Source organism: Melospiza georgiana, chromosome 1 (genome assembly GCF_028018845.1).
Source record: "Melospiza georgiana isolate bMelGeo1 chromosome 1, bMelGeo1.pri, whole genome shotgun sequence".
In the NCBI taxonomy this organism is placed as follows: domain Eukaryota; kingdom Metazoa; phylum Chordata; class Aves; order Passeriformes; family Passerellidae; genus Melospiza; species Melospiza georgiana.
In genome coordinates, this window is record NC_080430.1 from 102,991,119 (window position 1) to 103,006,674 (window position 15,556).

The following is a 15,556-nucleotide window of genomic DNA, read 5'->3' on the forward strand; positions in this document are numbered from 1 at the left end:
TGGTATTTATCCACCACTTTCTTTTATAGAAATGCTTTACCGTTACTAGAATTTTGTTCTGTATATCTGTTATCTGTATTCCTGGAAAAAATTGTTGCATGACTGCTCTTTCTGTTTTATTTGTGGTTCCTCCTGTGGTGTTTAAGTGCAAAATATATGTTTACCTTCACTGAAAATATTTGCTTTCAATTCAAGTGGCTTGGAGATCCTTTCTCTTTATACAGCCCATAAGTCACTTTGGTTTCTCTTGCACACAGCCAACAATTTCTTTGGTAACTGCAGAAAGTTCAAAAAAAAAAAGTTTCAAAGCTCCTTCAACACAATGCATGGAAAGCCCTAATTGATTCTTAACCAAGTGTCAAAGCCCACTCATGACAGCTTCTTCCACGCTGCATAATGGAAGAATCATGGGAAGATTGCAGGGACCGTATTTTCTACCTATATAGAATCACATAATTATAGAATTGTTTGAGTTGGAGGGGAAAATCTAAAGGTCACCTAGTCCAACCCCCCTGTAATGAGCAGGGATATCTTCAAAGAGATCAGTTTGCTCAGACCCCCATCCAGCCTGACCTTGAATGTGTCTGGGGATGTATGCATTTAATGCTTTTATATATATATGCATCCACCATGTCTCTGGGAAACCAGGGACCAGGTTTTACCACCCTCATTGAAAAACCTTTTTCCTTATAGCCAATCTAAAGCAATCCTCCTACAGTTTAAAACCATTGCCCCTTGTCCTCACAACAGACCCTGCAAAAAATGTTTGGCCCCATCTTTCCTATAAGCTCTCTCCAAGTACTGAATGGCTGCAATAAGATCTCTCCAGAGCCTTTTCTTCAGGCTGAACAACCCTAATTGCCTCAACCTTTCCTTGTAGGAGAGGTTCTTCATCTTCTAATCGCCTTTCTGGGCCTCCTCTGGACTCTCTCCAGGAGGTCCATGTCTTTCCTGTGCTGGGCACCCCAGAGCTGCACTGAGGGTGGGGTCTCATGAGAGCAGAGGGGCAGAATCCCCTCTCTCACCCTCCTGCCTACTCTGGTTTGGATTCAGCCTGGGACACAGCTGGGTTCCTGGGCTGGGAGTGCCCACTGAGGCTCTTGTCCAGCCTCTCACCCATCAGCAGCCCCAAGTAATCCTGGACAGGGCTGCTCTCAACCAGTTCATCCCCCAGCCTGTGTTGCTATCAGGAGCTGCCCTGACCCAGGTGCAGCACCTTGAATTTGGTCTTACTCAGCTTCATGAGATTCCTGTACATCAGCTTCCTGAGCTTGTCCAGATCTCTCTGAAATGCATCCCACCCTTCAGCTGTGCCAACAGCACCACACAACTGGGTGTCATCTGCAAACTTGCTGAGGGTACGCTTGATCCCACTTCATCCCCAGACAGTAAAAATAGCACTGGACCACCATTTGTCACTGATGTCCATTGAGACAAATGATCCTAAAGGATGAAGATGTAGTACAGACAGTGCAGGGACAACCAAATCCCTGTTTCAGAGTGGCAAGTTTTGGGAAAAGCAATTTTAAATGATAATAAGATAGTTGAGTGGGAGAAAGTAAAGCAGTCATGATAGCAGGAAACCCAGGTCTCTCTGACCAACAGAGTGAACATCTATGCTTGGTCTTCCCAGCCAGCCCCTTCAGAGCAGTGTAACTCCTTCTGTTTAAGGGCAGGACTAAGGACAGTGTGGAATAATTCCCTTAGAAGTGTTGCAGAGAGAGAGAGAGAGAGAGAGAGAGAGTGTGTGTGTGTGTGTGTGTGTGTGTTTAATGCTTGTTTTCCGGGATGGTTGAAGGTGTAAATCTAATAAGATTCTTCCTTTTGCTAGAATGGATCGCATCAAAGCCAGGCAGCAAAAATACAAGAAGGGAAAAGAGAGGATGCTGAGCATGAACCAGGAGTCCACAGAGGGGCCGGAGATTCGGAAGGTTTCTGAAGAAGATGATGAAGGTACCATTAGCTACTCCTGTACCATATTTCCATAAGGACCTGATAGAACTGCTAGTTGGACAAGTGATAATTTTTTTCTCAAAACTGCCAAACTGCCAGTGCATAACAACGTTGTTAGCTGAGTATCAGTTTCAGGCTTGATTCAGAAAAAAAAAAAAAGAAAAAAAATCTGTGTTATGTACTGAAACAAGGTTTAGAGAAACTGGTTCGCTTTGAGGATACTTTTGATTAACTTCAGGCTGTTGGCAAAGAGCTGGAAAGAGTAAGAGGTTTGTTTTGGTAGAAGTCATTATCTATAAACCGCAGTTTTACAAATAGATAGCACCAACATTTTTCCAGCAATGTTTTCTGGATGCTGTTCTGGATTTTTTTCAGTCACTGAAATTTTTGTGTGCTTTTAAATGTTATTTAAAATCATGGGCACAGATAAAATCACACCTATCTAGTGCCACATTTCCAGCATTGACCTGGGATCAGCAATTAGTGGATTTAAAAATTTTTGGAGCCTGAAATACAAGAGGATTTGAGTGGAGGGAAATTTTTTTCCTCTTTAAATTACAGTCAACTCTGACAGTATGTTTTAAAACATGAAACTCAACTTTTTAGCTGTTTTAGAGTGGAATGCTGTTTTAACTACTGCAAAAATCAGAGTACTTCTGCTTAGTGGTCACGGTTTTGAATTATTTTAATATTAAATGTATTCAGTAAACCTGACATCTGATGTTCTCATGAAATTTTAGCTCTTTTGAGAGAAAATAAAAATTATTAATCAGTGTAAGAAATATGTTTCTCATTTTGTAAAATTAATATTTGAACATATTTTATTTTAGGAGATGCAGACAAAGAGAAAGCCAAGGGCAAAAAAAAGCTGTGGTGGCGGCCTTGGGTTGATCATGCTTCCAGTAGGTTTTCTCAATCCTCTTACAAATATGTGGATTTAACCCTTATATCCTTGACCAGAATGAAAGCATTCCCATAGCCTGTTTGTTTTATGCCTGATTTTGTGATTGTGACTTGATAGAAGGCTTGGGGTTTTTTTTCAAAAAATGATTTCTACTTTCCAATCTGCAAAGAATTTAACAACATTTTGAACTTCTGTGTGTTGGAAGCAAAGTTAGCTCATGATACATTGAACATTCTTAGAAAAATATCAAATCAGATAAACATGTGCTGAAAAGAATCTGCCTTGACCTCGAAGGTCTCAACTCCCCAATACTGCAAAGCTCAATATATTTAACAATGTGACTGTGAAAGTTTGCCAATGCATTCTAAGATTAGTCATCATTTCCTTTTCATATACCCATATTATACATCTTTCTTTATGGTTCATCAGTCATTTTAGTATCAACTGTAGAAATCTGAGCACCACAGTAAGGCAGGAAGACAGAGAATAGGCTGAGTAGAGCTCAGCTCCATCTCTCTTATGCCACTTCAATGTGTGGTTGATGCCAGTTGTTTTGCTATTTCCATTTTTTTTTTGTGTTTACCTGAGAGAAAAAATATGTCTAGCCTTGTGCACAAGAAGTTATTAGCATGTGTCACACATATAATTGGGGCATTATGATGCAATTTGTTTGTAGCCCAGCCCATATGATAGAGTTCTTTGCTACATTATGGATTTGGTAGAAGAGGAAAACTGAGTAGGCTGCAATCTCAAGTCAAATGTCCTTCAATTGGATGTTTGTTGAATGAAATCAGACATGAACTGTTTAGTAACCTCTGAAGATGTGAAAGAAATACTTAAATGTAGGGCACTGATCAGAGTTATACCATAGAAACGCAGGATCACAGAATGTGCTGAGTTGGAAGGGACCCATCAGGATCATCCGGTCCAGCTCCTGGCCCTGCACAGGCCCATCCCCAAGAGTCCCACCATGTGCTGAGAGCACAGAGTGCTTCTTGAACTCTGTCAGGCTGCTGCTGGGGCCACTTCCCTGGGGAGCCTGTTCAGTGCCCAACCACCCTCTGGGTGAAAAATTTCTTCCTGATATCCAACCAAAACCCCCCCAGTTCAGCTTCATGCCATTAAAATTATGAATGTCTATATTGTGCTTGGTTGTTTAGTTTAAGAGCTACTCCACGTCATAATTTTACACATTTACATACTGCTTCATTTACCTATATGTATTTATTTATAAATTCAGCAGACATATATTTGCCAGCAATGTTTACCAAACATGGGATCTTTATTTCTATCAAGTCACAAGTAAACTGTGCCTCTATTTTTGTTTTTCTAAAGGGCACACTGCCACTTTAGAGAGACCTATCCTTTTCAAAAGCCTTATGAAAATAAAATTCTTTTCCCATAATTTCATTAGAACAACAATGAAAAAAACAAATAAAAACTATGATTTGTGAGTTTTTTCTATAGAATTTCAAGCTATCATAACTTTGAAGGAATGGGATATGGTCTCTTGTTTATTCATCACTGATTTTGTAGTCAGAAGAATTGCACAGAGAGATATTGACTTTGGCTTTTACTTATTTTGTTCTCATTATTTAACGTTCTTAGGTGGCAAGTTGCATTTTGGTGTTTAAATATTGAGTATTCTTGAAATTATTTACTGCAATAATGCAAAACCTTGTGGGAAACATCACAGACCCTGACCCTACAGCCAGCAGTTTCCTGCCACATCCACACTCAGTGAAACATGGCACTGATAATGGGTGTTTACAGGCAGGCAGACTGGGAATAGACTGATATTCCCCGCTCATTCTTTTTGGAACACCACTGTAACTGCAGCATTCTGCACCATTCTTCACCTCAGTAAATGGGTTTGTGGGTGTATATATGCATACAATCACTCAAGCTTAAAGTTTTTAATTTAGATTTTTATTGTTATTTTTATATCACTTGCTATAATTTTATTGTGCAGAAAAAGACCTCATTTTGTATATTGTAGCAATTAAAACAGTAATGAATTTGGGTCTGAGTAGAGCAGATAAAAATATCAGCGAAGGTTTCCTCATTGACAGTCACTCACAATCTCCCTTGTAGGGTGGTGTGATTCCTCCTATGCTTGTGGATTATTTTTGAAGTCCCACAAAGATGAGCAGGAGTTAGGACCACATGCTCAGATTCCCCTGGGTCACACAGTTGTGTCTGATGTAGTGCAGAAGATGGTGACTGCAGCTGCCCTGGGGAGCTCTTTACCCCCGAGCACAAGCAGATGATGGGATCATGCTTTCTTCTGCATCCTCCATCTCATCCCACAAAAAGCCTGTGCATCCCTTTTCTCAGTAGGAGGAAGCCACATTTTGCAGTACAAGAGGGGTCTCCCAAGCCCAATCTGGCCATGAATTGTGTTACATGTAGAACTGGGTCTCTTCAGGAAGCCTTGTAGGTGACTGACGCCGCTTGCTCCATTTTGATGTGTGCAAGAATGCATTATTGCTATTCAATCATACCTCTCTCTTGAGCTGTAAAAGGGATGGAACTGCTACATTGGAGTGTCCCCTCAGATATGCTTTAACCTAAAAAAATTTGTAGGGAGATCAATGTAGTTTTATTTGTTTCCAGATGAGGCATTCCAAGTCTGACTGAGTGCTACTCTGAGCCTTTACAAAGCTGTACTGCCATAGAGGTTTTTCCTAATGTCAAACCTTACCCAGCTGATCTGCATTGACAATTTCTGTTGCTGACTACAAGATAGCATTTTATGAAAGAGAACTGCAGGCTACTGGCTCTTAAAATGCTTTCATCCCTTCAATGCATTTTAAATGGGCCTTTTTGGAAGGCTCAGCACCAAAAATCCATTTGTTTCATCCAGGAAATTTCCAAAATTTCTTTTCACCTCAGTGCAACAATTAGAATGGCTGGAGTGGACTTTCTGTCCCTCTGCAGCACATTCATTGATGCTAAAAGTCATAAGTGCACACATGAGGCACAAAATGCCCTCTGTGAGGGAGTTTCAGATGGCAAAGTTATGATCCAAAGATCAGTTCTGGCAAATTTCACAGCCTTACCCTGAGGATTGTGAGTAGTTATATGTGATCATCTGTGCACACAGGATCTGTGTAGAATTCAAGGTATGATTGAATTACAACTATTACTTTTCCAGAGACCTGTAATGATGGATAGATATAATTTTATATAAATACATATATCAAGATTTTGTAAATTTTCATCTAAATAAGTGTTCCTTCAAATATTTCAGCTTAAATGTGGCAATTAATTACCAGTTTTCACTGCTGAGTGTAATGCTGTGATTTTTATTTTTCTCTTGCTCATTACCTTATTTTTATTTTTGTTTTCCATGTTTGTTCCTGTTGGCCTGTTGCCATCTGTGAAATAAAAACATTGCTTCTGTTCAAGGATATAAGGCCTAGCTTAATCACTGTGTACCTATGCTGTATCAAGGTTTCAGAATCTTTCTGAATCCATGGGCAAAAAATTGAAACTCATTTGCAATCATGTTAATAGAATCCAAGGGATTTGTTTTAGACAAGCCAAGGTTTTCCATTACCTCATCAAACTAATACTATCCCATTGCCTAGTTTAAAGGATTCCCTCAATGATTTAAAGAGAAATTCTGTATTTTTTGTCCAGTGGTTCTGTTCATGTAAGTTCATTTACGTAGCTGCTGGGCTTTTTTTTACTCCCTCAAATAATTATAAGTCCCCAATAAATTTAGACTTTATAGTCATTTTTCTCTAAAAATGTAACTTTGTATAACTTGATAAACTTCAATCCTTTTCTTTACATTTTGTTTTATAGGGATGCTTTCCTTAGTTCTTGTATAGTTCTTATTCATGCCCAAAGCATTGCAGACTAACATAAAATAAATTGCCTGAGACCTTTTCATCTCTTGCTTCTTCTCTGTTTTCACCTCTCCTGGTTATGAATTTTTAAATGACTGCCTACCTGTTCATAGGTCTTGGGAGAGTTGAGAATAGAACTTTTCAGAAAAGTAAAAAAATATTTTGTTTCACTTAGTGGTCAGAAGTGGAAATTATTATTTGTTTGAGACGGATAGTGAAGAGGAAGAGGAAGAGGAAAAAAAAGAAGAGGAAGAGCCTCGAAAAAAATCTGCTTTTCAGGTACTTTATGGTAATTTGCTATCTTGTTGACATCTGGAAAAAAAATGTAGATTTCTCATAACACCAGCACATATGTTAAAGCTGCCAGTTCCTTCTCCTGAAATGTATTGGAAATTAAATTTCTTGCTGATTTAAAATGTGAGTTTGCCTTATGCTTTAAACATTATCAAATTTTTACTGAAACTATACTAGAATCATATCTTCATTCACATATGCCTGAAAATAACAAAAATGCAAAAAACAAAGGTTAAAGAACCCAAGCTTTATTTTTTTCTGCATTGCAATAAAGACAGTTGAGGAAGCTGACTTGCCTCTGATGCTATTGTGGAATGTCTCTAGTGCTTTTGAGGGGATGTTATCATTCCATGAAGAAATAATCCCCAAAATAAGCATATTTTCATGAAAAAGGAAACATACTTAATTTAAAAAAAAATATTGAACCTAGTGGGCCAGAGAAATATTGGATTAGAAAATTGGATTAGAAAATTACAAAAGGAGACTACGTCCATTTATTTTCTTTAATTTTCAGGGCAGTGTTAATTAATATATTTGCATTTTTAGTGCCAGACTGTGTTGATGCAGGACAATATTGTAATGTTAAAAAGATATATGAGGTTTCCTATCTGGTTTCCTCCATGTGGACTGGCTGGTGTTAGACAATACCAAATATACTGGATGGCTTAAATGAAAAATGTGGGTGAAGAAGTTAGTGAAATACTCCTACATCTAGACTTGCTTTTGTTTTTATAAGATTAAAGTTTCACTGGTTGAAGAACTTTTTTGAAATGCTGCAGAAATTTCTCAGGTCTGTAGCTTCAAAAGCTTAATCAAAGAAGCAGCTTTTTCCAGCTGAGTATTCCCATCCAGAGGCAACCTCACATCACTGCGGAATTGGCGCATTGCGGAACATTCAACCCAAGCAAGAGCAAGAAACTGCCTCCATGCTTTTCCATTCCCTAAGCCAAAATCTTTCAAACAAAGCTTCCCAGACAACATTACTGAATTAGAGAAAGACAAGTTTTATTTAACTCGTTAATAAAATGTGCCTTTGATTTCTGTACTGACTTTGCCAGTTGGCTACATTGATTAAACTGCATGGCAATGACATGAAAACAAAAATCCGACCTTAATGAAGGCAAAACAAATCTAGATCAAAATAATGTGATAAGTAAGTTTTGTTTTCTAGTGTTGCACTGGTTTTTTAAATATATTTTACATTTAACTTACCTTGGGCCACAGAAATGGCTCATGACTTTCTAGGTCATTTTTCTTTCCGGTTTTTATGCTGGTATAGAGGAAAGTTTGCATTCTTGTTTCTTCTCATTTATAAAAAAATTGGTGACAGCATTTTGTACAGATGTGCTGGTGCCAAGCACTGAGCTAAAGAGGTCTAAACTTGAGGTCAGAAGTTAACAGGATTGTTTCATTTATGCTGGGATTTGGGTTTCTTGTTCATTTCAGTCCTGAAACTATTAGTTTGGGGATGGAGGATCTGTTCATTATTTCAAAATTTGATCAGATGTTCTGGATAGGTGGCCTGTTCTGCAGTATGTGCAATATAAACATGCTGGATGGCTTTATATAAGCAGAGAATTGTAAAAACCAGAAAATTTATTTTCTTCATGGAAAGTTTGTTCTTCCTATGGTCATCATACTTTCTTTGCCTTCCATCATCATGCACAAGGTCTTAGTAAAAATACTAGCCAAGTGAACTTTGTTGTAGATTCTGTTAAAAAATTATTTGAATGTAGGATCTTTCTTTCAGTGTAAATTGTGTGCAGTAGCCCCTTCAATGGTTAACTTGGAGATTTTAAATATTAGAGAATGCATGCAGTTAAGAGTCATATCATTGAAATTTTAATGTGAACAACATCAATTATCTTTTTCTCATATTGAAGTTTATGAATGTAAATTTGTTCTTAGTATTCTAGATACAGTAATTAAAGAGATCCTATTTATTAATATTTTCTGCTTTTCTACTAACTACTCTTGCTTTGTCCTTCTTTATAGAGAGCTATTGGAAAATTTGCTTCAGCCATTTTAGCCTTGCCAAAGTCTATCATTAAACTGCCCAAAACTATTCTTCAGTATTTAATCAAAGCAGCAAAGGTACTTGACATTTTGCAAATGCTCAGTATGTGACCCACCCCACAGTTCCTGACGTAGTGTATATACCTCTGTCCTCGTCTGCATTTTTCCTCTTATATGAATTAATAAGAAAAATGATGACAGCAGAAATCTCATTCCTAGTAAATGCAATGCATTCCATAACTTTGGTGAGGTCAAATCACAAGAAAGTGGTTTATCCTTTTTTTACACACAACCCCAGAGAAAAAATGCAGACCCAAATTCTCATTTTCTTCTGATACTGATTTATAAAATGGTCACATCAAGTTGCATGTATCCTATGGGCACAGTGGTAATTGATCTCAGAAAGCTGGTGAAAGGTTTGTTAAACACACATTCTGCTGCAAACCCCTTTTCAGCTCTCTACTCTTCTGGCCTTTATCATCACAAAAAACATTTATGCATCTTCTTTCTTGCCCTGCTTCAATGCATTTAGCATTTCCTAACTGTGCCACTGTGTATTATTTTTCACTCCATAGGTAACATGACTTTTGTAAGGAGTGGATGTTACAGATTGAGAGTACCAGCTCCAAAGTCTAAAAGATATGAAATTGGAATTTTTTGCAGTGGTAGAAATCTAGACTAGTATGCAACCAGTATGCTCTTAAAATATCCCCTGCTTAGCATAGGTAGTTACATTAAACTTATAAATCAAATTCCCTTTCTTAATCCTAATTTTCTACCCCCTTCCAAGTCTACCTTTTAGCTCTAATTTCTTTATTCACACTACAATTGTGGCTAGTGTACACTTTCACAGTTAAATGACAATAGAAGATGTTGGCAGTTTCTGACTTCAGTAAAGTAATGTGGTGTTAGCTCATTTAAGTATCACCATTTCCCCAGATCACCTTCATTAGAAAGCACCTGTTACAAAGCAAAGGGAAATCAGAGCCTCTGATCCCACACATTTTCTCATGTGGTGCTTGTTTGGAACAACTCAGACATACAAAAGTAAAAGTACAGACTTTGAGAGATTTGGAAGAGGATCTTCTTCTGAACAGTATCAAAATAATTTCCTCTCCATGGCGGTATACATTCACAAAACAAAACAAAGTATTTTTCCCTTTTAAATTAACATCAGTTTAACAGTTTTAAAATAATACTTTAAATGTTCCAAAGTGATTTGCATAGGAAAATTCTAAAATTATAAGGAAAATTAAGTAGAAATTTTACCATTCTGTCCTATGAGAGGCAATTCCAGCTTCACTGAGATATATGTGTGTTGTTGCCATCATCTGCATGTTTGTGCTGTGAATTAGATAGAGCTGTTTTGTTACTGTGATTTTTCAACCTCTTGCCTGCATCTGTGTGCTTCCCTACTCTGTCTCTGCTAGTGGCCTGTGTTGCTTAGAAATAGAAGACAATTGAAGATAATTACCATTTTTCAATGAAAACCATTAAATGAGCAAAAGAACACCTTTTCCCCTACTTTTGGGTTGTTTTTTTTTTTTTTTACACACACTGCTGTATAATTTATAAATATTTTGGCCCAATTCCAATGCTTCATGCAGTTATACAGGTCAACAGACTGTTGATCTGAGTGAGTGCTGTGAGCAGGATTTTGTCCCATAAAATACCTTGGATAGATAGGTAAGTATTACTGTCTTCATTTTACAACTGGAAAAACAGTAGCAGAAGGATCTATAAGTGACTTATCTGAAACACCATTGTTAAAATCAGGAAGCAATCTGAGGAATTCCTGAGTGCCAGTTTTGGGACCGTGTATGGATAATAAATCCATGAACATTCCACTGGGACATACAGAGGGGGAAAATACCTAAGCTGTGAAAAATACAGTTACCTGTACATCTGTACAAGGATATCTCTATATCTTTTGATGTTTTAATTAGTGGATTGCAGCACTTTATCTAAAAGTTTCCTTTGCTCTGCATCTTGTCTGTAATGTGATATAGATACAGAATTGAGAGATTCAGACAAGGTAGCCCATATGCACAAAAAGGTATTAATTCCCAAAGTTCAGAGCATACATTTTTGTGGGTTCTAATGCAGCTTGGGTCACCCACAAGTATTTCCACATTTGGCTTTACACTTACAAAAATAGCACATGAAAACTCAGCACATCTGCAGGGAAGGTGTTTGATTTGGGATTAAAAATATTTCCTTGCCCCCACAGGTCTGAATGCATTTACTCAAACTATGTAGTCTTGCTTGTGGCTTATTCTATGGCTTGCTCTCAGAACATGAGGAACCTTGATATAAATGAGTTTTTTCCTTCCAGTTTGTTTATCAAGCCTGGATAACTGACCCTAAAACAGCTCTACGACAGAGGCGCAAAGAGAAGAAAAGTTTTGGGAAAGAGAAGAGAAGGCGAAAAGGATCTGGGGATGGTAGGTAACCTTTTCCATTAAAAAAAATACAATATTGACTGTTGCCTGTTGTTCCTGGTAGTGAAAGGCAGATGAGGTTTAGAGGAGAAGTGCTCTCAGTGCTGGCTAAGAACTCAAAAAATGAGTTGACTTTGGCTGGTGTTATTTTCCTTTACCAGCCCATGACAAGGTCAGGCATAGCCATGTCCTTCTGTTCTGCATGGCACACTTTCAGGGAGGTACAGGGGAAGGTGGGATATATGTAATTTCCATGGAGTTGCAAGAAATGCCCAGATCTTTTGATGAGTAGGAAGATTCAACACATTGCAGAAAACATCAGCTATGTGAAAGCATTTGTGGGAGTACTTGCAATAGTGAATTGTAAAGACATAACTTTATAAAGCACATAACCTGGAACTTAATAGCATATCTCCAAAATATAGGAGTACAAACAAAGTGTTTGGCAGAGCGAGGACATTAGCCTTTCACTTCCTCATATCATAAAAAAGTTTATCTTTCTGTACAGGCTAGAGTTCACCAAAGTCACTCTTTTCAATGGTCAAGCCATGTGCATTCCCAGGGAAAGATGCTGAAGAACTATTTCATTAAGGAGTTCCCAAATACCTGTAGTTCAAGTGGAGCTGTAAAAAAAATTCCATTAAATAGACACATATTATTTATTTTGGCCACATTTCCTATATTGTTCCCTAAAGAAGCTTGAGTTGATACATGAAGAAGAATATAAAGAAATGTTTTTCACTTTCCATGTTGCAGTCACTGAGGAACCCAAATATCCACAAATCTGTAAATTCAGTAGATAGCGAAGGGAAAACATACAAATGTTGATTTGGTTTTTGTGGCAGTGCAAAATCATTAATGCCCCTGAAGAAAACACCAGTTTATAAGTGGTTTATCTTGATCTTTTTCTCAATTTTTAAGCTAGAAAATAGAAATTCAAAAACATTTCTGGTCAGTATGGATGGGGAAAAGAGGACAGTTTAATCAGCTGGCCATTTCCTTTTTTTGGCATCTTTCTCTGTCATAAAGAAGGAATTTATAACTGGGCTTCTGCCACTGAAACTGTAGCTGCAGTTACTGAGCATTAGATAGAAGGAGGATCACTTGTTTGTCCTTCATTTCTGCCTGTGATTCTGCAATACTCTTCTGCTACAGGCCTCAATAAATGCATGTGGTGTTGTCAAAACAACTCTGCTCCTTCAGGTCAGCCTGAAGGTCCCACTCAATTCCTTCAGGTTTGGTGGGCCAGAGGCAGGAAAAGATCAGAGCAGTGCTCAGGTTGCCCTTTGCAGGAGAGGAATAAATGACATCAAGTGTGAGTCAGCAGAAGGTGAGACTGCTGATTGAGAAAGTATTTGAGTTTACACCACCAGAGGATCTCACTCAGCAGCCTATCTAGTAAGAAAACACCACTGCAAATTACAAGAGAGGGATGGTGATCCTTGAACACCTTCACTGCCAGGGTTGTCCCTTCCCTTGAGTGCTTTGGAAATGGAAATGTGCTTTCTGTTGTGGTGGTAGGTGAGGAACCAGTCTCTCTTGCTTAGTAACTGTGGCATTCTCTAGCTGGAATGGCATTTACACCAGCATTTCTGCAGGTGTAACACTCTCTGGTTTGCTCCTTGCTTGCAGGAGGTGGCAATGATGCAGACTGTGAGGACAGCGAGGAGGAACCTGTCAAGAAGAAATCTGATGGACCAGGTATAAAGGCAAAATGAGGGCTTCTGTGCTGTTCCAGTGCAGTTGTGACCAGTGGTCTGTCACAGAGACAGCATTGCAGTGATCCACTCTGACTGATGCAGGAAGAGCTTCCTAGCTACTATCACATTTTCTATTGCAAGATCTACAAGCCTTGAGCATAGGAACTTCTAATTGTGGACCAAAAACTACTGCATCCTCTCTAAATACTTAAGCAAATACACCTGCCAGCTCAGGCTTGATCACTGCTGTGTATTTTACTTACAGAGTAACTTAAGCTAAGGTTCTAGACCTGACTGCACACAGCCCTGTGTTAAAATGTCCATTGATTTTGAGTGTGTTTTAGCAAGGTTAGTACAATGCTTTTTTTGGTACTTATCCATTCAGCAAGGCACAGTAATCACCTCTAAAAATATTACATGTTCCTGATCTTACACATTCTCATTCAAAATCAGACTTTGGGTAGTTCTATCCAGCAGAAGAAATGCCAGCAGTTTTCAGGATGTTGCCCACATTCAGATTTTTCCTACAAAGAAATTTAATAGATCATAAATCCAAGCTTGGCTCTTTGTCTCTAACTAGAGTAAAAGAAGAAAACAGACTCTCCTCTTAAGTAAATCTTCACCATGGCTTACCTTCAGTGAGACTTTACCAAGAGCTACTTTTCTTCTCTATATAAAATTGTTTCCCACAATTCCAGTTAGAATTGTGTCCCTGACTTACAGAGGGAAGAGGCCAAAAGGATGTAGGAGGTATAATTTCTATCTCACAAGAGCACTGGTCTCAAATAAATGGGCTGCACTGCTATGAGAATGGGGGGGGGAGTGGGAGGATGGTGGGTTTTTTATTTGTTACTTACTGGCAATGCAGTTATCTGTCTGAAAACACTAAAGTAAATCACACAAATGCTTCTCTAGGGATGTGGTGTTGGTGCTACACAGGAGTTAGGGGGAAAAGATAGAGGTTTATAATTAATTTATATTGGAAATAATAAATTTTAAGTGCTTTATATTGTTGTTGAAATATTTTGGCTGTTCCTAGGTAAAATTTGTTAAAGAAAATTACCAGAAAAATTATCCAGTAATTGGTAATAAATCATTATTTAATCATTAGTATCATTAGTGACCTTAGATTGAATCCTATCTCACACTCTCAGGCAGAGAGAAGCTTTCTCTGCACAAAGTAATTGTTTCCCTTTTGAAGATGTTTAGATGCAATTGATCCCCAAAAGATTATTTTTAAAAAAAACTGAACAGCAAAGGTGCCAGAACAGCTACAGTGTCATTAAAAATGTATACTAAGTCACCTCCATCCTAGGGAGTAAAATAACCTTTCAGATTGGACTGGAAGTACTTGGCACCATGGTGAGACTATGCCAGGCCAGTGGTGGTCAATTAAAAACAAAATAAATTAACCTGAGAGCAGTGACTTCTCTTGAAGTCAATAACAAAAGTTCCATGTTGGAGAGGAAGAGTGTGGGTTAAAAAACAATATATGCTATATAATTTTGTGTATTTGTGCTGTTCTCTTTTCACCTACTCATAATATTGTCTGGAATTCAGAGGTAATGGATGGTCCCTCAAGTAAAAGCAGCTTTACATTTAGTTTTTAATAGCAGGATTTCCTCAACTTCAAGACTTGCACATTGAATGATTAAAAAAAAATATTAAAATCTCCAAATCTAAATTACATAGAAAAGGCCTGAAAAAAAGGGTATAATATTATTGAAATAATTATATAACCAAGTGGAGGGTGCCAAATTCTCTTTTGCTCAGTGCTAGCAGACAGCTCCATGGCAGTGCTCAGGTAAATGGGAGACACTGCTACTTCAGCACCCACTTTACAGGAAAGTACCACTAATGAATTTTTCCCATAGTTTCTCTCCACATAAATGTGCATGTAACAATTCTGCCTGTCCAGATAAATTTTTTTATTTATTATAGCTTTCCTTTTTCAGTACTTGTAAGGTTAGCTGTGCACTCATTCTGCAGTTTTGCATGCCATCTTGTGGTACAGCTAAGAAGTGATGTTGTGGAGAGAATCATGCATGGCAGATTATTGACAGTTTTCTACTATTTCTTAGGCTGCTTAATCGAAATTTTGTCTTTACACCCAGAGCTCTGGGCTTTAGAACCTAGCAGGGACAGCTAGCTCTGGAACTGACTATTGAAAAGAATTTTTTTGGTGTTTCATAGATTTATGGAATCATAGAATGGCTTATGTTGAAAGGGATCTTAAATCCAACCCTCCTGCCATGGGCAGGGGCACCTTCTGCTAGACCAGATTGTTCAGAGCCCCATCCAGCCTGGCCTTGAACACTTGCAATATTATATGAGAACTCTACTGTGGTGTTTATGTTTGTGAGTGGATAAAAAATAAGGTGGAAGTGCTGC

The 15,556-nt window shown here is 38.0% G+C and overlaps 1 protein-coding gene across 1 annotated transcript in view; it reads left to right on the top strand.

Annotated features, from left to right (window-relative positions):
* PIEZO2 (piezo type mechanosensitive ion channel component 2) overlaps positions 1-15,556 on the top strand; it is a 286,006-nt gene that overhangs the window by 238,849 nt on the left and 31,601 nt on the right. Inside the window, exons 32-36 of the mRNA XM_058036495.1 lie at positions 1,832-1,953; positions 2,784-2,855; positions 6,890-6,993; positions 11,360-11,468; positions 13,098-13,166. Of these exons, the coding sequence (XP_057892478.1) occupies positions 1,832-1,953; positions 2,784-2,855; positions 6,890-6,993; positions 11,360-11,468; positions 13,098-13,166 (476 nt within the window). The remainder of the gene's footprint in view (positions 1-1,831; positions 1,954-2,783; positions 2,856-6,889; positions 6,994-11,359; positions 11,469-13,097; positions 13,167-15,556) is intronic.